General features: G+C 36.9%; 3 protein-coding genes across 11 annotated transcripts; 1 reads left to right on the top strand and 2 right to left on the bottom strand.

The window, feature by feature from the left end:
* Positions 1 to 5,006: 5,006 nt before the first annotated feature.
* EIR1 (Auxin efflux carrier family protein) lies at positions 5,007 to 8,571 on the bottom strand. 9 transcript variants are annotated; one of them, XM_086248937.1, is made up of 7 exons: positions 7,308 to 8,571; positions 6,953 to 6,956; positions 6,436 to 6,681; positions 5,903 to 5,988; positions 5,616 to 5,773; positions 5,323 to 5,399; positions 5,007 to 5,073 (listed from the first exon to the last, which is right to left on the bottom strand). In XM_086248937.1, the coding sequence occupies exons 1-7, from the start codon at positions 8,569 to 8,571 to the stop codon at positions 5,007 to 5,009; spliced, it is 1,902 nt and encodes a 633-aa protein (XP_086105063.1). The 9 variants fall into 9 exon arrangements, with proteins under 9 accessions (XP_086105063.1, XP_086105066.1, XP_086105061.1 ...); XM_086248940.1 differs by having other exon boundaries at positions 6,436 to 6,698; positions 6,950 to 6,956; positions 7,355 to 8,571; XM_086248935.1 differs by lacking the exon at positions 6,953 to 6,956 and having other exon boundaries at positions 6,436 to 6,718.
* A 2,725-nt stretch (positions 8,572 to 11,296) lies between these two features.
* Positions 11,297 to 13,814, bottom strand: LOC147280594 (auxin efflux carrier component 2-like). The gene is made up of 6 exons (XM_086246348.1): positions 12,776 to 13,814; positions 12,410 to 12,692; positions 12,097 to 12,182; positions 11,809 to 11,966; positions 11,544 to 11,620; positions 11,297 to 11,363 (listed from the first exon to the last, which is right to left on the bottom strand). Exons 1-6 carry the CDS (start codon positions 13,812 to 13,814, stop codon positions 11,297 to 11,299), a joined length of 1,710 nt encoding a protein of 569 aa, XP_086102474.1.
* Positions 13,815 to 18,738: 4,924 nt separating this feature from the next.
* On the top strand, positions 18,739 to 20,213 carry LOC147280593 (putative WRKY transcription factor 17). The gene is made up of 3 exons (XM_086245944.1): positions 18,739 to 19,417; positions 19,512 to 19,637; positions 19,771 to 20,213. Exons 1-3 carry the CDS (start codon positions 18,822 to 18,824, stop codon positions 19,943 to 19,945), a joined length of 897 nt encoding a protein of 298 aa, XP_086102070.1. The 5' UTR covers positions 18,739 to 18,821; the 3' UTR covers positions 19,946 to 20,213.
* The last annotated feature ends 409 nt before the right edge of the window (positions 20,214 to 20,622 follow it).

Below are 20,622 nucleotides of genomic sequence, written 5' to 3'. Positions count from 1 at the left end.
ATGCGGTCAATCCGGTCATGCCATTGGTTTATTGGCCATTTTGTGCATTTTGGACCTCTTTGTAACTAGCATCTTCTTTACCAAAAGCAGCGGACTGCACTTTTAGCACTTTCCTGGGATATAATTGTGTTCTTGTAGCATTTTACAGGAATAAGTTTTCCCAGGTTAGATTGCTATCTACCTAGCATTTAACTGTATTGAACCCTAGCATTTTACTGTAAGACCCCCTTTTATTTTGGTTGCATGGGGCCAGAGGCCCAACAAGACTAACCACAAACAAATCTGGGCTTGGAAGCCCAATCTTCACTCAGTATCTTTAAAACTTAAGCAAGGACATTGTAAGACCACTTTTGCTTACATAGTTACAAGACAAAAAGCTCAGGCCTTTAAAAATAAAGTTACGACAGACAAATATTGTTCTGTTACCTTTTAAGCTATTTGATTTTGGAGTGGCCAAAAAAAAAAAAAAGCTATTTGATTTTGGGCTTTGGCTCCTCTCCTATTGGGCTTAATGCACCAATCTACATTAACCAAATTTTAAGTTTTTCTAATGGGCAATATTGTTTCCTCTTTTTTTTTTTTTTTTTTTCACCGGTCATAATTCATTGAAACAAATAGGGTGTTACATAGTTTCATGGAAAAGTGGTTACAACCAAAAAGAAACTACATCCTCATATAAATGAAAGTCACTACAATTCAAAGCAAAACTAGTAAGCGCATATGCAACTTGATTATAGTTTTGAGAAAAATAACCACATGTAGAAACTCTTAAATAGATGCCAAATTCCCTTTGCCTCATAAGATGCTTGTCTTATGCAAGATCCTCCGCCGCACAAGCTTCAAAATCGATTGATGATAGCTTGAGATTCGACTCAAAAATCACAACTTCAACACATGCAACCAAACAACTGTAGTCCACAAAATATTGCCAAAATCCCCGTTTGCTGAGATGAAGAGATGCCGAAAAGAGGATGGACAATCACCACCACAACCTCCCCGTGATTGTCCCGAACAAGAACACCAACACCTACATCCCCCATTGTGGGTACAAAAGCACCGTCCACACTACCTATAATTAACTAATAAAAATGAGTCCATTTTTGCTCACAATTGATGGTCGGAGAAAGCCCTAAATCAAGAGAAGGACTCAACAACCAAAACTAAAACTCTCGATCAAAGGGAGAATCGACAAACTAAAGCAACAAAATCACCTAAAACACTACGACGACTAAATCACGAGCTTGCAGCGGCCTGGAAAATTACGAGCCTATGGCAACCTGGAATTCTAGGTCGCCGCAGATAGAAGATTGGGATTTTTTTCTCTCTAGCAGCTAGGGTTTTCTCTCTGACATAGATGAGAAAACACTTCTCACTCCTTAGTTTTTGGAACTCTTTCATTGAGTGTTTTAAAAATGATAAAATATTAATTTTTAGGTGCGGGGGGATAAACTATGAGTGTAGGAGCTGCCTTTCTTAGCCCTATTTTTTTTTTTTTCTGATTAATAATTTCTTTTTCCATAATTATTTTATAGTTGCTGAAGCAATTTGGTCAACACTTCTACCCAAATCTGTTGCATATTCATCCAATTTATAAGTGTGATTTGACCTAGTCATTATGTAAGAATAACACAAAGTTCAACAAATTTATTTACTAAACTTTGTTGAATGATGTGTAATTAGTTGAATAAAGTTTGGTGTGTACAGCAGTAAATTGTATCTAAAATAGAACAGTCTAACAATGGACCAACTTTCCTTGTATAATGTAGTGTACACCTTTCATTCATTCGGAAACCCAGACATTTGATTTGCTGAAGTTGTGATTCTGAACCTTGGAAATTGGAACTCATTAGAAACTCATTATATTATTACTACTAGATTGATTCTCACGCACACAAACACAGACCCACAGAACAGAGAGAAACCCACAAGAGACTACTCAGAGTCAGAGTCAGAGAGAGAGAGAGAGAGAGAGAGAGAGAGAGAGAGAGACATCCATATCCACATATTCACATGGGCCACAGCTTTTGGTGCACTTAATGCATGGTGTCCACTAAGGTTTACAGGAACTGCTCAACTCTGTTTGTTTATTGCAGAGATGTCTCAGAGATGACAGGAACTGAAGAACACCTTCATGTGCACTTCTAATTTCAATTTAATTAACACTAAAACAGACACTCGCTTGGCTGCCCACGTGAGAAAGCAATATTACACTATATTATACAAGCAATGGCAAATTGGCAATAATAATATAGATAATATAGAAAATACCAAACAAATATTAATATAATTTTCCTAGTCTAACTTAGCTTTCACGATTTTAATAATTTTCCATATCTATTCCTAAATACTAATAGTTATTGTCTATTCAAAGTGCTGTCTGGATCACCTTGATGTGATACCAAGAAACTAAACACATGTATTGTTTTGAATCTTGTGATCTTATCTAATGTTTGTAGGACAAACAAAGGACCCCATCCTTCCTATAAGCATTTGGTCCTTTCCCACCATGCTAATGAAACTTCATATTATATTATGGAGGTTTGCAACTTTGCAAGCATTATGTTAGTGTAAGTTGAGCATTAGTTGCGCATGGCATCGGATAGACTAAGGGTTTAATAAGGCGGTAAATATTCAACAAATCTCTCTAATTATAATCACTTAACTAATATAGTATCAAACTACCAAGCATATAATTTAACCCTTAATTAAAAAAGTTCACATATCAGAATTTGTAAGTCACTTAGAAGATCAAGGGATTATTTGTATCATGTATGACTATCTAAAAGTCACGTCATAATTAAAAATGTCTAATAAGTTTATATATACTAATTATGTCGACTCTCGGCTTACAAACTTAAACTTTTGATCGTGAGTTATTAATTTCAACGTTTACAAATTTAGACCAACAATGATTATCCATGGTCCACACAGTTTCTCAAAATTTATTAGTCGTTTGAGCAACTTTAAATGGAATGATTAATAAACTTGTCAGTCAATTGTAGGGCAAAATGATTAATAAACTTGCATATTAGATCTAAATTGGATGAGATGAATCTATAAAAGCCAATTCTAGCTAGCTCAGAGTTATTAAAACGAAGGTTTTGGAAGATAGTAATATGCATGCATGATGCATCATATATATATCATTGCATATGTTAGTCTGATAAGATAATGCAGAATTCAAGACCTGAAATCTGAATGCAGATTATATATGGTCAATTTGCAATACAAAATGCTTTTGTCTACCGGACGTAATAATATTATAAACAAACAAACATCAAATCTGTCTTCGATAAAATGCAATTATATATATATATATATATATATATATCTACAAGAACAATGTAATGTGAATCCAAATTTAATTTTCACTCTGCAGGAGCAGCCCCTTTTTGATCAGTAGGGTCACATGCTTCAACCGTTAGAATATCACCAAGACTGCACAAAGCAATGCTTTTTAAAAAGGTAAGATTTGGAACTATGCATTTGAAGCTAACTAGACCTTGCCATTGATTACTAATTTTCAATTCACATCCAAAGTAAGTAATTATAAAGTCAGCTCAATATTTAGCACCAAATCTTAGCCAACATCATCTAAATATATGTATAATGTATATATATCTCTCTCTCTTCCTATTTAAAAGAATGAGGCACCCAATTCTTGATATATGAATCCCTGCAGCCTCAGGAGAGATAAAATCTTTTAATTGCAAGTAGAGATATTACTCTGACTCTGATGAGATCATGAGTCATGAGTCAGAAACATTTCAAAGATTCCCCTTTGATTCCATTTATTCAAAGAAAAATACTTCATTAGATGTATGGAGAGATATCTGTGGAGGTTATAATTTGATGGGAGTGTGTTGGGTGTGCAAGTGTTGTTAGTATATGAGTCCCACTCTGTTAGCTTTACTGATTTATTGAGTTTGTTAGGATATATTAGTTAGGATGGTTAAGCCCAATTGTAGGACTTCTATATAGTCTAAGATCGACTCTATGTGTAATTGTTACAGAAGCTTATCAATACAATGTAGACTCTTTCGGTTCTCTCTCTCTCTCTCTCTCTTATCTTTTCTCTCAAGCCATAAATATTAATAATTACGAACCTCATGAACTTATATTGTTATGTTGTTAAACTATTAATTTGAGTCATTAATAAAAAAGATTTTTATTTAAATGTGTAATTCTAATTTGCAATGTTCAGACCTACCTATAATCAAAAGGATCGGCAGACCCAATTTTTGAGATAAATATAGGTTTTAATTCTACCCTTTAGCTATATATACACCTAAACAATAGAATTGAGACCTATTTAAGTATTCATGCAACATACCCAGCGATTGAAACCCATTAGAAAGCTAATAATTTGCTAGTAGTCATTCCCCAACTTCCCCCTTTTTAAAAAAAATATTTGAGGGCCACACTGATCCCAAGCATAGATAAATGAGTCAGCAGTATGCTAGAACCTCAGCAATAAGTCAATGATATTTCTCAGAAACATCAAAACAGAATCTCTTCAATTTGCTGATCCAAACCCCAACAAATAAAAAAACATAAACAAAATGCATGAAGTTAGATCGGAGTACATTAATTGTTACCTGGATTTAGGGTCAAAGTTAAGCAAAGAGCTAGCTACAATGATATTGGTGTAACAAATATCAAATTAATACACATAAAAATCTGAACCCAAGAAAACAAAAGGTAAAAATTTAACCCTTCTCTAACTTTCTAAGATCTATTCTATTACTTAATTTCTATCTAATATAATACTAACATGAAGGAGCAAAAATATTGAAGGCTACTATATCAAGACTCAATTTGTCACATGCAGATCGAGGATCATATGATATATATGTTATTTCCTTGTTGAACACTGAATCCAATGGCATGCACACATATGACTTTGATCCTTTAAAGACATTTATGATCTATATATGCATCCACCTAAGCCTGACTTGGATATACAGTAGTATATATTTGTTCTTCCGCCTTCATTTTCTCATAAACTAGAGCCCAAGAAGAACATAGTAGAGTATTGTTATGGGCAAGGCAACCAGCATTCCAAAAATGACCCTGCAATAATTGCAATGCCATAATACAAGTCAGAGTCCCTTCTTCGTCATCTTTTTAATGTATATATAATATTCTTTTTATCATATTATGTTGTCAGATTGTGAATCGAAATCAAACATTCACACAAATTAATAGTTTGACAACCTACATATAATAATTCATGTTTAGTAATCGGACATTTCCACTTTTTGATACCTTTATTGGTAAATTATTTGTGGAGTTTTTTTTACATTAAAAGAAAAAACTTACGCAGTGCTAAGTATGTCTGCGTGGACATTGTATTCCTTGGCAAATACAAAAGGAACAATCCCCTGAGGAAGAGCAGCCTGCAAACAAAAAAAAAATTATTACTATTTTAAGCATTTAATTAATTACTTAATTACTTATATAATCTTAGTACCAAAATTACATATAATCTTAATTGGGGCATTTATACTTATGAGGAAAAGTTTGCAATATCTAGTTACATATATTGTCTTAATCAATCTTAATTAATTAACTTAAGATTTAAAGAGTAGGGTATATATAGTTAGACGGTGAACCTGAACTATTGCAACATGCAAAAGAACTCCACGAAGACCAATAGCAATGGAGGTTGCAGCAATCACTGCTGGGCCTGTCAAGAACCTAACAGCCATTGAAAATATTGCCACAGATTTTCCACAAGCTATGATCTTTGGTTGTAAAGCCATGAATAATCCTGAGAAAAAAGAAGTGATCGATAATGGATGGATTCAAACATTAATTAACAAGCAAAAATTTTCATTTGGATAAGTACACTTTAATATGTTAATATATTTAGGTCAGTGAGTCAATTGAAGATAAGTACCGAGACTGAACATAGCCATTCCCAAGCCAGCGTCAGATAATATAGATATGGATCCACTTACAATGGATGGCATCTTGATGTGCCACCTGCCAATACATTGAATTAATATCAAATTTAGTTAATCAGTTGTTGGTAACATATACTAATTGAACATATCTCAATGGAAATATTCATACCATATATATATATATATATATATATATATATACTCTCATTTTCCCATGTATTGAACAAATATATCTTACAAAATTAAAATTCACGTGTGTGATTCACTATTATAAAATATAAGATATTTTGAGTAAATATAGTGTATGTAGCATTATTCATAATATTTTGAACAATTTCTTAAAAAAAAAAAAAAAATTAAACCCACCAAATTTGTTTACCAAATAAAGAACAATTTTACTCAGTTATAAATAAATGACGTTTATAGTGAACCCAGGTCTGAATAAATAGAAAATTATGGCGCACAAGTTGGTAAATATATGTTGGTGAGTATAGTAATAGTCTTTTTAGAGAGAGAGAGAGAGTACTTGTATGATATGAGGGACCATGCCACACCAAGAAGGCTTGAGTAGGTGTTGGGGTTTCGAATGAGCTTCCTCCAGACCATGATGAGTATAAGCCTACTCATGACACTTGCAGGAGGCATTTGGTGTTTCTTTGGCACACCTCCTTCCATGGCCACCTTTTTCTGACATGAACTGCTATAGGGAGACACACTTGCTGGAAACTTGCTTCCTTCTTCTATTTCAAGCTCCCTATCTCCACTCATTTTCCTTCCAGGACTCATGTTCTCAATTAATTCATGCACGCCTGCATAACATATATACAACCATTTAAATCAAATTAATTATATTCAAGAATATTGATCCATATATTTTGAGAAAAAAGAAAGACAGAAAGAGAATTCATGAAAAAGAAGCAATCAGATCGATCTCGAGAAAATGAATCAATTCGCTTCATGTTTTTGTTGTAGAAAAACAAAAATTCTTGTCCAGTTGCTAGCTAGGGTGCATGTGAATTAACCAGGAGTGCTGATGCAACTACTTTCCTAGCAGTTTACGAAGAGACAAATATGGTTTGGGTGGGATATGACATTATTAATTTGCTCTGATCGATGCTGATAAATCATCAAATTCTGTTATAACATTTTGCATGTTCAGCAAGTGATATGATTGTATTTCATTTATTTAATTATGGGTCTAATATATATGAACGTTCTTTTTATCTATTTTCAAACATAGAAACAAAGATATGTACCGACAAGTTATTTCGTAAGCAGATTTGGTAAAAAATGGACGAGTCTCCCATTATTGTTTGATTTAATCAAATTTGGTTCAGTCTGATCTTATTTATTTACAACAACTAAAATATGAACATGAAAGCTGACACAATCAGTGACTCCAATTAATATTACCTTTTGAAGCAGCAGTTTCCTGATGAAGAGGCACAGGCTTGGAAGGATGAGAGGAGGCAGGTGGATTGAGTGCATGTCTGAGATTCCCTTCCGAAACTGGGGAAGCAGTACTAGAACTCCAAACAAACATATGAAGCTCCTTGTTAGGCTGCAAAGCAGCAGCAGCAGCAGCAGCAGCACTGCTACCACTCTCTTTCTTCTTTGGGCCACCACTGGTAGACCCCGAAAACATGGGATTCGGAGGCGGGTATGAACCCAGAGCAGCATTAAAAAGCTCCCCACTCATACTCCTAGCCTCCCTTTTCTTCTTGCTTATCTTCAACATCTCCTCATCAAAGTTGGAAGTCCTTGGCGTTGCTCCTTTCGAAGACTGCACGGAAAAAAAATCACCAGAACCAGAACCCCCTGGCTGGCATCCATGTTTGGGACTGGGAGCCTTGCTGGCATTAAACATGGCGTAGAAATCGGTCTGGTTGAAGCTGGAAGCCCTCGGGGTGGGTTCTCGGGAGGATTGCACGGAGTAGATCTCGACGCCGGTGAGATTGGAGGCTCGGGGAGTAATCGAAGTTAGAGAATTGAACCCATGTGACTTGTTGAAAGAGGACACCATAGACGACGCAGCGGATCGTTTCACCACCACGTGGAGCTTCCCATCTTCTCCAATCTCCGCGTCCGTCTGCAACGGCTCACGTCCGTTGAGCGAGACCACGTCGGAGTCCACCCGGAAGGAGGTGATGGACCCCGCGGTCTCCGGGAACTGCTCGCGAATCAGGAGCTTGGCTCCTCTGTACTCAAACATGAAGAGCATCAGCGTGTACCAAATCACGCTCTGGAGTACTACTATTTGGACCATCAGATTGCCCGAGAAGTCGCCATACATGGCCTTGAGGAGCGGGATGCCCATCACCAGGGTGTTGGGGAGGGTGGACAGAGAAAACAGGGTGATCATCCACTCGATGCTGCCACGCTTCGAGAACGTTTGCCAGAGAAACAGAGCCGTCAGAATGATCACCTTTTGAAGAGAGTCCGCCGCGATGAACTGATAGTCCATTGCGTACGGGTCATTGGAGGAGATGAAGTGGAAGGAGAGTAATGGAACGGCGAAAACAGCCACGAAACGGTTGATCCCGGAACACTGGTCCGGTGTGAAAATCTTCCACCACCGGACTGACCCGTAGGCTAAGATCATGGCCACATACAGTGGCACAATGGCTGCCAGAACATCATATATGTCCTTGCCTGTAATCATCATCAAGGAGATCGCGCGGTGTGGCTTTTCTTGCTTAAGCTGGAAACTTTTTACAAGAAACGTTTCTCACTGTTTTCATCAGAGAGATAGAGAGGAAGAGGGAAATCAATGCTTTGTTGTATGTCCTCTCGCTCTTAAAAGGAAGATGCACCAACAACCTCGACAAGAAACACAGAACGACTTGTTTTTAAATGAGAACCTGTCCGAGTGTGGACACAGAAAAGGGTGGCAGTGGCAGAGGGTGCTGACCGCAATAAAAAACGGAACAATATTTTTAATTTACATTCAAGTTTGTGTACAAAAATCTGTGCTACCTGCTAATTAATGTTTAATTTTATAAAAGTTTATATGTAGAGGTTTTGAGCTAAATGTGAATGGATGGGTTGGATTATAGAGGAGGTGTGTGTGTTTTGCAGTAAGAGAGAAACCTAACTAAGCGCCACTGTAGTCGTTCAAGCACATGTTTTCGCCAATTTGCAGTCACCTGCATGCGGTAGCAGAAAGGATCTTCTGTCTGGATTTTGCTTCTATGCATTTACCATGTTTGCGGTTTTCTGAATTTAAACTAATCTTGGCCACTCAATTAATCTGCCTTGGATACTTGATATCACCATAAACAAGAAGAAAAAGAAGGAAATCACACAAAAAAAAGGAAGAGAACCCCACATAGATAGAGCTTCAAGTATGGGATTCTATATTAATAGTATAGATCATGATACATATTTATCAATCTAAGTTGAGTAACCGGAGATATATCATATATATATATATATAATATGCCAAAGAAAATATAAAGTATATGTGAGGTTTATTTCACATTATATTTTAACGATCCAAATCGTCGACTATTTTTTAAGTTTATATTCAAATATCATTTTTACAAAAAATTAAACAAATCGAAAACCGGTCATTAAGCTATCAAACTTTGATCAAATTAATAGATGAATAAAATATTTTCGATAAACATTTGAAATGGTGATCATTTAATCAACGGTCAAATGATTCAATTAATCTAATATTTTGCAAGAACGATCCTTTAATGAAGACAAAAAAAGTAGACGGTTTTAATTATCGAAATCCTACAAATAAGGCTAAATGTGGAATCCCACCCTGATTAGTTTTTCTTCCATAACAGAAAAATATATATACCATTGACATTGTTTAGTTGCTGGAATTGGATCACAAAATTATGTATTATTTCAACATTACACCATACGCTCAGCAGAACTACCAAGCATTAAGACACTCAAGTCGCCAACCCAACTTGAGACCACCGACCCAAAGGCCCAAGAGCAACGAGCCTGACCTCAAATGCTCGCCTCAGAAAGCCCAATTATTGGGCAAGTGAGCCGAAGTCTCGAACAAGCAACCCACATCCACCTGGACCAAGAAGAAGCACGAACACTCCGTGCACATACCACCTCATCAACCCACCACGTGGACCCAACCAAGAGGGTGCACAACAAAACTGTACCCCTTCGGGTCGGGTCAATCACCACGTGGCAACAATGGGTTGATATACCTTTCCTTTCAGCGACCTGTTGGAGATCTCATTTATGACCCGTATAAATTGTGTCACCACTATTCAGGTATGGGTAGACACATTACTGGCACTCACATTTACTCTGTCAACCTACTGACTTTTTTTTTTTTGGTCGAACCTACCGACTGGTAGAGGTAGTTCTTGATAGTTCTATCTTGTACATCAAGTAAGGTGTATCTTGGGAAGAGTCTTTGCTTGTAACTCCAACACCTATGTAATTATGTCTATATATATAGAAGCAATACGATAATTAAACCTCACAACTAAAGAAATTCATCCAAAACCTTTTATTTAGCATTGACTTGAGCGCCGGTGTCTTTCTTGTTCACCTCGACACTTTTGTCTTGCAGAGTACACAGTCTATCCTCACATCACCTAGAAGGACCCATCTCGATCAGATTGGAGTTCATATCCCGTTGACAGCCGAGTCTAAATTTAGGCAACAACATGTATTTTGGACACGATAGGCCGAAATTGGACTAAAAGTCATGTTCGAGACCCATAATGTACTCATGTCTCATTTCAGGTCAATTAGACTCAAGTAGTTTAGGCTTTGATCTAGAATTTTAGTATAGTCTGAAAGCTTTTAGGTGGGCAAATATTTATTAGAATTGTTGTCCATTTTGATAAAATTTATCGAGCTCCAACTAATTCCAACTTCCAAACGAGGGCTAATGGACTTCATTAAAGGATTACATTGTAATTCGTCTCCAATGAGAATTATGCATAGGAGAGAAATTCTTAAATAGGGCTGCACACATGTCAATATATAATGGCTCTCCCACCCTCACCCTCTCCACTTGGACTAACCTCAATAGCTTATATGTTTTAGAACTTTGTTATATATATAATGTGTTAGTGCAAAATTTTCAAGAGGTATTTTATGATGTTTTATCAAGGTTGGTTATTTATGGGTAAATCATGACAGGACACGAAAATTAACAGCTTGAGTTTAAGTTTGAATATGTAGACACAATAAGTTAACAGGTCGGGTTTGAGTTTGTATGTTTAGACACAATAAGTTAATGAGTCGGATTTGAATTTAGCGTAATTTTATGTGATACAAATTAACACGCTAAACACGATACGTTGTCAAGTCTACATTTATCGGCCTAAGCCTGACTTGGATATACAGTAGTATATATATTTTTTTTTTCTGCTGCCTTAATTTTTTCTCAGAAACTAGAGCCCGAGAAGAACATAGTAGAGTATTGCTACGGGCAAGGCAAGCAGCATCCCAAAAATGACCCTGTCATAATTGCAACACCAAAATACAAGTTAGAGTGCTTCTTGGTCATCTTTTTCATGATTTTACTTTAATAACGGATCAGATTAACAATTTAACAACTTAACATGTCAGAATATCTAATACTAAAACATATTGGCAAAAAAAAAAAATTTAGGTTTTTTAATTAAAAAAAAAACTTACGCTGTGCTAAGTATGCCTGCGTGGACATTGTATTCTTTGGCAAATACAAAGGGAACAATCCCTTGAGGAAGAGCAGCCTGCAAAAAATAAATATATTAATTATTTTAAGCATTTAATTACATATATAATCATTGGTCATTTATAGTCATGAGGAGACTAAAGTTTGCATATCACATGCAGTACATTGTACTAAATTCGATCTTAATCAACTTAAGATTCAAAGAGTAGGGTATTTATAGTTGGAAGAGTTAATTAGATGGTGAACCTGAACTATTGCAACATGCCAAAGAACTCCACGAAGGCCAATAGCAAAAGAGGTTGCAGCAATCACTGCTGGGCCAGCCAAGAACCTAACAGCCATTGAAAGTATTGCCACAGATTTGCCACAAGCTATGATCTTGGGTTGTAAAGCCATGAATAATCCTGGAAAGAAAAGAAAAAGTGATAATGGATGGATCCATATATCATTAATTATCAAGCACAAGTTCATTTGAACAAGTAAACTTTTATATGTGAAATTTGGGTCAATCAGACAATTAATGAAGATAAGTACCGAGACTGAACATAGCCATTCCCAAGCCAGTATCAGATAATATTGATATGGATCCGCTTACAATTGATGGCATTTTGATGTGCCACCTGCCAATACATAGAGAAAATATTAATGTTAATGAATCGATCAGTTAGTAATATTTACTCTAAAAGGCACTTACATAGAATATATTTCAATTAATAAAACAAATACTATTTGTATTATTTTTACTCATTAATTAGATTCTTGATCACATTTCTCATAAAAGTAAGATTCGCGTGTAAAATTCACCACTATAAAATATATAGTACTAAGAGAGAGAGAGAGAGAGTACTTGTATGATATGAGGGACCATGCCACACCAAGAAGACTTGAGTAGGTGTTGGGGTTTCGAATGAGCTTCCTCCAGACCATGATGAGTATAAGCCTGGTCATGACACTTGCAGGAGGCATTTGGTGCTTCTTTGGCACACCTCCTTCCATATCCACCTTCTTCTGACATGAACTACTGTATGAAGCCACACTTGCTGGAAACTTGCTTCGTTCTTCTATTTCAAGCTCAGCGTCTCCACTCATTTTCCTTTCTGGATTCATATTCTCAATTAAATCATGCATGCCTGCATAATATACAAGCATATATTCATTATTAAACAGGTAAAATAATAAGATACTATTATAAAAAGGAAATTAATTTGGTCACCTTTTGACGCAGCAGTTTGATGTTGAAGAGGCAGAGTCCTGGAAGGATATTGAATGGCTCCAAAGTGAGTGGAGGGTGCATGACTTGGGTTCCCTTCGGAAATTGTGGATGCATTTGAAGTCCTCCAAGCAAACATATGAAGGTCCTTGTTAGGCGGCAGTGCACCGGCAGCACCGAAACTTGAAGTCCTTGGCAGCGTACAAACATCAGCAAAAGCCTCTTGGAACCTTGCGTATCCATGTTTTGGACTCGGCGGCTTAAACATGGTGTAGATATCCAAGTGGTTGAAGCTGGAAGCCCTCGGGGTGGGGACTCGGGAGGATTGAAGCGAGTAAATCTCGACCCCGGTGAGATTTGAATCTCGGGGAGAATGCAACCCATGGCCAAGTGACGACACCAAAGATGGCGCGGCTGATGGTCTCACCACCACGTGAAGCTTCCCATCTTGTCCAATATGGGCGTCCGTCTGCAACAGCTCCCGTTCATTCAGCGAGACTACGTCGGAGTCCACGTGGAAGGAAGCGATGGACCCCGCCGTCTCGGGGAACTGGTCGCTGATGAGAAGCTTGGCTCCTCGGTACTCGAACATGATGAGCAAGAGCGTGTACCAGATCACGCTCTGGAGTACGACTATTTGGACCATCAGATCGCCGGTGAAGTCACCGTACATAGATTTCAAGAGCGGGATGCCCATCACAAGGGTGTTGGGCAGGGTGGAGAGGGAGAAGAGCGTGATCACCCACTCCATGCTGCCGCGCTTGAACAAGGCTTGCCAGACAAAGAGACCAATCAGAATCACCACCTTTTGAAGACAGTCCGCCGCGATGAACTCGTAGTCCATTGCGTACGGGTTGTTCGAGGAGATGAAGTGGAAGGAGAGTAATGGAAGTGCGAAAACTGCCACCAAACGGTTGATCCCGGAACACTGGTCCGGTGTGAAAATCTTCCACCACCGGACTGAACCATAGGCTAAGAGCATGGCCACATAGAGTGGCACAAGGGCTGCAAGAACGTCGTATATGTCCTTGCCTCTAATCATGATCAAGGAGATCGCGCGATGTGCCTTTTCTTGCTTAAGCTGGAAACTCTATCTATACAAGAAACGTTTCTCCCTGTTTTCATCAAGCAATCAAACTGATTGTATTAAAGTATTTCATTGGACTCATTGTAATCTGTCGCCATTGAACTATGCATAAAAACTATCAGCTAGTCAACATATCAATTTAATTGGGTGGTCAACATTGTTTTAAATAAAGGTGCAAAAATCTATTTCACTGTCAACATAAAATAACCCTTGCAGTGCATGCACGAGTTTGGCCCTGTTATGCATCAATATCTGACTTTAATTAAATAATAACTATAGAGTACTAGTATATTATATGTAGTTTATTATTATTTCTGCGTGCATGTCTTTGTTTATGGGAATGTGCGTGTGTTTGTCCTTCATCGACCGAACCATTTAAACTTCTCGATCATAAATATGGCCGTTACTTTCAGCTAGTCTCAACCTCCTCTCTTTCATCTTTATATATCATAATCACTTGTTTATTATTTTCTCATTTTATATGAATTGAAGTCAGTGCTTTCAGTTGTGATGCTTTAAGACCAAATTTATGAGCTAGGGGACACGCAGGCACAGGAGGACTCATGGATACAGTAGTATATGTCAACCAATATAATTAATTGGCTCCATCGGAAGAGATGACTGAGCTTTTATGCAATGGCATTGGATATTTGGAAGAATATTCGAAGCTCAAGCTAGCTACAATATTATAGAGCTAGCATGCCTCAAGCGAGGAAGGAGCAAAAATTTTGCATGATTTATGCTGTTGATCATGCTAAGAATTTGGATCAACTACCAGTGCATTGCTCGAAAGGTCGAGCAAGTACGTTGTCTGAGCTCGCTCTGCTGGGTGAGCCAAGCAGGTGCATCGTCACATAAACGTACCCTACAAAAAATGAAATAATTATCGTACCTATTGTACGTATCGTACGTGGTATCGGATAAAAACTTATTTATAATGGGTGTTGTGTTCAATTATCACGTGCAAAAATAAAAAATCAGCTAGACAAATCATAAATCATTAATTGCCTCTTTGGTAATGTTTTTGTTTTTATTTTCATTTTTTTTTATTAAAGAGATATAGGGAAATGATTTTTTTTTTACATTAGAAAGAATCGAATCCTTATCCCACCTACTCTCATTACTTAGACTAATCCCAAGGGCTTAGGGAAATGGTCCCTCTTTTTTTTTTGGCCATTGAGGGAAAGGGTCCTTCAACTATAAAGATTTTGTTACTCAAAAAGATATTTGCTTTTGACTTTATATTCCAGGATAAAAACTAACGATAAGAAACAAATGCTAAAAATACGAAAAAAAATCAATATTATTTAAAATTGTATTTAGTTTTTAGTGTTTCGTTATTTATAAACTATTTTTTTGTTTCTTTTGTTAAATCGAGTATACTTTTGTTTTGTGTGAACAAAGAAACAAAAAAGAAAGGGAAATGAAAAGAAGAGCAAACTCTTTTCTTCAACCCCCATGGGTTGATCCTCCAAGGCTGGAGCTCAGTCCAAATTTGCATTTGTGTATTGTAAATTGAATCAGCCCAGTTGCTCAACTATTTGAAAAAGGCTCAAAGCTGTATATTGGGCCAAGGATCCGTCTAACCCAATATGGGTTTCCTTACTGCATTCAATAATCACATTTTGTGTTTTGTTTTTTCCCCTATCATTGAGAATAAAAGACTGAATTTTATTAAGAATCCTTGGATATAAAGATTGAATATACACGTTTCTTCAATATAAAGCAAGCAATCATATTGCACTCTCGTGGTTGATAAAAAAAACCCAATACAAAGAACTGACAATTAAGATCAAAGAAGAAAGTTTGATGTGTGATGTGTGATGCATGCTTTACTATTGAAAAATTACAAATATAACAGTTAGATATGTAAATTTCATTCTAAAGTAATTTGTCATGATCTAATTATAATATATGCAATGTTGCTTAGGAAACCCCCACCCCCTTTCTTACTCGACCATATATCTCTCTTTTTTTTGTTACGCAACTTCTAGCTGTCTTTCCAGCAGTTGGAATTGTAGTGCACGCGTTTAGATTAAGAAGGTCCACGTCATGCGCATTACTAAGAACATTTTTAATTCACAAAGTCAACCACTAATAGCGTCACGTAGCCCTTAGATGAGCGTAGACTCATCTGACGGTGGAAGGAAGGTCCCATCCCCTAACCCATATAAAGCTCCACCACCACGCATATTTTAGGAATTGAAAATTCGGTCAACTATTTCGCTCACTACAAAATGTCAACTCAAAATCGTAACAATTCATTAAATTTGCTTAATCAATTTTTCATGTCAAAATTAAAAGAGTATGTTTTTTCTCTTAATTTAGTACGGAGATATTTAAATTTAGGGCCTCTTAAATATTATTAAGAGAAATATTACTAAATTAATAGCTAGTATGTATATCAAACCAATATTTTTTTTTAAATAATTAAAGTTAACAATGAGTTCATAACAAAGACACTGAAAAGTTATCATATTGAATGCCGTTCAGTTAAGATACAAATTTTGATCACAATGAGCACTTATTATACTCAATTGTTATATCTAAAACAATAAGTCAATATGTTATTAATTTCAGCATTTACAAATTCAATCTGACAAATATTATACAAGGTCTCTCACAATTGCTTAAGATTTATTCCTCATTTGAGCAACTACATTATCATATTATTTAATGAGTAAAATTTAATAAACAATTTTGAGAAATGTTAGTTGTCTTTTCTTTTGTGTTTTCTCTCTTTTCTTGTGTTGATTTATGATCATCGTTCATTAGATAATCCTTTAAAGATCATCTACATATAAATTAACCAAATCAGAATTATTTTGTCATATAATTATTATTAAATAGAGCAACGATTTTAGTAACAGTTAGATTCACTGTTATTTATTTGATAACAATTACATGATTAAACATCCTTCAATTTGGTTAATTTCTTATAATTCAAATAGTGAGACTACACTGTAGAATAGGCACAAAAAGAATATAAAAAAAACAAGAGAAAATTACGAATATGGTTCATTTATTGTTCACTTTTGTCTCGGTTTCGTTCACGAATTTTTTTTATCTATCTTTTTTTTTTCTTCATTTAATGTTTATTTATGATATTTTGACGGAATAAACAAAAATGACAAACGTAATAAAGTTCATAGATCATAATAGCAAAAAAAAGTTGTAAACTAAACCGAAACAAAATAAACAATAAGTAAACTAAATTGGTAATTTCTTAAAAAAACAGCAATTATTTTTCAACAAATTTTATTTGGATAGCATAGATTCGAACCGAAACAATAGGTTGATTAAAAGGGGGCCACGTGGCACGAGCACATAGATTCCTGTTCCATAACGTTTACCGAGTCTTGTAAAAGTTTGAAATAGTGGGCCACCACCCACGCTCCAGCGCATTCATACATGAACGTACGTTTACTGTGGCTGTGTTTTGCAAGTTTGGAATTAGGCATTGCGTGGAAGGATGAGGAAACTTCTAAAATTGGTCAAATGCAAAACTCGTGAACATCAATGTCATAACATAACATGACATAAGCGTTTTCCATGTTGCCAAACAATTCTTCACTCTATTCTTATTTCTCAAAAGATAAAAATAAAACTATTCTTCACTCGTGCATGGTAGACGACCACCTTTGACTGCAACTGAAAAAACACACGGTCAAGTAAACAATTTTCTCCTCTCACTTCACCACCACCACCACCAAACAAACAAACAAACAAAGTAATTCATTTCTTTCACTAACACCTCTAGGATTTTAAAAATCAAGTGACTGCCCTACCAAGATTGTGATTATCTAGTGTTCGATTAGATTATTAGCTAGCTATGTATGTGAATTTTACATCATATTAATTTCACACACATCTGGTTACACATTTATTAACTTTTATTTATGAAAAAGCCTGCTAAGTCCTCTTATTCTTGATAAGTTGGTCACTTTTTTGAAGCATTTCAACAAACAGATTTCTCTTTTAACTTTAACAGGATCAAACCAAAATTTTGAGTTTAACGTCTACAATTTTATTTTTTATGAGATCTATCACTGTACACACCAACAATTCACGACCTTTTTATAAAGGCATTAACAACTGTAGTAAGCAAATTCAATAGGAGGATTGGGTTGTCTTTCTCTTTTCTTTCCATTGCTTATACCAAGCCCAAACTTATATTTGGTCATTGTTTATTGGGTTGAAGACGGCAAGAAGCAAAAACTGTGTTTTGGTAATTTGGTTGATTTTGAAACATTCACACTATTCATGTACATGAAAAAGTCAACATAAGCAACTGAGAGAATGCCTTGGCCTTTGAGTAAAGTTAAAAATTACCGGCAGAATAATCTTTTATTTACTGTGAGAGCAAGAATCTGTACCAAGTACTTTTGCACAAGCCAATCCAACTAAGATTGGACATTTTCAACCCTCATAATATTCCACTAAGAAAACCATGCACCCATTTGACTCTATGAATAAGTGCCTTTATATACCCATAATAAATTCAAAACATTTACAATAAATAAACAAATGAAAGATCTAGTATTGCTTTTCTCACACAATATCTTCAATTTTTAATTTTTTTTTTTTTAACTTTTGTTTTCCCACATTGAGGATTGAGTGGATTGACCAATTGTTATTCTCCCAAAAAAAAAAAGCGCCAGTCAGTGCATTACAAGCAGAACCCTCTTTAGCCACGTGGGACCCATCCCCCAACTCTCCTTTAAGACCTTTTACAGTGACCCTTATTTTATTTCCATGTCATCATGTGCCATGCAAAATCAATTAAAAAAACCCCAAACAAATCTCCACCGTCCGATCCTGCCCTTTGACTTTGCACCTTCTTTCCCTTTCTTTTATAAACCCCCCCCACCCCCCTCTCCCAAACTCCCCCAATCTCAATCTCTCACTCTTCTCCTTCTCTCTGTCTCTGTCTCTCTCTCTCTGATCTCAGGCCAAGCTTCAATGGCCATTGATCTAGTCACGTTCTCGAAGGTGGACGATCGAACGGCCATGGAAGAAGCAGCCTCCGCCGGGTTAAAGAGCATGGAGCACCTGATCCGCGTCTTATCGAATCAAAACCCAGCAGCTCAATCCCACCTCGATTGCCGAGAAATCACCGACTTCACCGTCTCTAAGTTCAAGCAGCTCATCTCCGTCCTGAACCGGACCGGCCACGCCCGGTTCCGCCGCGGACCGGCTAATCCGTCCACCTTATCTTCTTCCCCTGCTGCTGCTGAACCGGTCCAACTCAAACCGTTCCAACCCAAACCAGTCCAAACCAAACCCCAGGCTAATTTGACTTTTCAATCTACCAAGTCAAAGGACTCATTCAGCTTATCTCCTCCAGTATCCTCCACAACGTCGTCGTTTGTGTCCTCTATCACAGTCGGAGACGGCAGCGTCTCCAACGGAAAAAACATCTCCTCTATTCTCGCGCCTCCAGCGCCGGCTTTCTCTGCCGGGAAACCGCCTCTCTCTCAGTCTCACCGGAAACGGTGCCACGACGACATCGCCGGTAAAATGTCGTCGTCCGGACGCTGCCATTGCTCTAAAAGAAGGTACTGAGCTTGATGCACCCCGGCGCATTTTAGCATGCTCTTGTAGTTTATAAATTTTTTCATTAAATTAATTTATTTTAATTATCATTTGTAGGAAGTCTAAGGTTAAAAGGACGGTTAGAGTGCCGGCGATTAGTTCGAAAATCGCCGATATACCTTCCGATGAATTCTCTTGGAGAAAATACGGTCAAAAGCCGATCAAGGGTTCACCTTTCCCACGGTATTATTCTATTCCTTTAAATCTCCACAACTCATCTTGTTGAACTTTTCATAGTCAAAACACGGATCTCGATGAATAAGTTTTCATTAATTAATTAGTTAATTAATCAAATTATTTATTTATTTGTTTGCAGAGGGTATTACAAGTGTAGCAGCGTGAGAGGGTGTCCAGCGAGGAAACACGTGGAGCGAGCACAAGACGACCCCACCATGCTTGTCGTTACGTACGAAGGCGAGCACCGTCACCCCAACCCGCTCCCTCAGTCCGTCACAGCCGGCGCTGTGAGCCTTTGTTTCCAATCAACCTGAAGACGGACGCGTCATTGATCAATGTTGTGCGTCCTTCATGACCGTTGAAAGCGCGCCGTGACGAGGGAGCCGTGGCATTTGCGGGTGACTTTAGGGTGCCTGTCTGGAAAGTCAAAGAAAAAATGTCAATGTCAAATATACGTTGTAATTGGAAGTGGGAAAATGTGGGGGTTTGATGTAAATTACGGAGGAGAAAGAAGGCTGAAAATGGAAATGGCAATATAATTTTGTTGTACTGAATATATTGAATTAATTCATTTCTATTAAATTTTGGCACAAAATAATTTTTTATTTTTGAGAATAATTGATTGTTATTAATTATTTTGGGTAGATGGGTTATGGGTATAGGATTCTGTGGTTGAAATTTTAAATCTGGGTCGCACGCACAAAAAGTCAAAAGGGTAGAGTAGAATGGAATAGAATAATCATCTTTTATTTTTGATGTCGCTTTATATGAAATAAGTCAATGGTGTTATTATGGGTGGGTGGGGCCACGCCAGCTATTGCATGTTTGGGTGCGTTCGTTGACTGTGAGATCTGTGATTAGTTGTGGTGTGCAAAGGGGTCAAAGACTTAAATGATATTGAATGATGGGGTTTGGGGCAGTGAGCCAAAATTTGGTTATTGACTTGTGACTTGGGACCAACTAAGGTAGGCCATGTGATGTTGGGGAATAC

This window comes from Dryas octopetala, chromosome 6 (assembly GCF_963921425.1).
Source record: "Dryas octopetala chromosome 6, drDryOcto1.1, whole genome shotgun sequence".
NCBI lineage: Eukaryota > Viridiplantae > Streptophyta > Magnoliopsida > Rosales > Rosaceae > Dryas > Dryas octopetala.
This window is presented reverse-complemented; position numbering and strand designations above follow the sequence as displayed.

Coding starts and splice junctions, on each gene's coding strand:
- EIR1 (XM_086248935.1), bottom strand. CDS start 8,571: ATGATTACAGGCAAGGACATATATGATGTTCTGGCAGCCATTGTGCCA. Junction 5,774..5,902: donor AATGGCTATGTTCAGTCTCG/GTACTTATCTTC, acceptor CTTTTTTCTCAG/GATTATTCATGGCTTTACAA. Junction 5,400..5,615: donor TGCATGTTGCAATAGTTCAG/GTTCACCGTCTA, acceptor TTTTGTTTGCAG/GCTGCTCTTCCTCAGGGGAT.
- LOC147280594 (XM_086246348.1), bottom strand. CDS start 13,814: ATGATTAGAGGCAAGGACATATACGACGTTCTTGCAGCCCTTGTGCCA. Junction 12,693..12,775: donor TCAAACTGCTGCGTCAAAAG/GTGACCAAATTA, acceptor TATATTATGCAG/GCATGCATGATTTAATTGAG. Junction 11,621..11,808: donor GGCATGTTGCAATAGTTCAG/GTTCACCATCTA, acceptor TATTTTTTGCAG/GCTGCTCTTCCTCAAGGGAT.
- LOC147280593 (XM_086245944.1), top strand. CDS start 18,822: ATGGCCATTGATCTAGTCACGTTCTCGAAGGTGGACGATCGAACGGCC. Junction 19,418..19,511: donor TGCCATTGCTCTAAAAGAAG/GTACTGAGCTTG, acceptor TATCATTTGTAG/GAAGTCTAAGGTTAAAAGGA. Junction 19,638..19,770: donor AAGGGTTCACCTTTCCCACG/GTATTATTCTAT, acceptor ATTTGTTTGCAG/AGGGTATTACAAGTGTAGCA.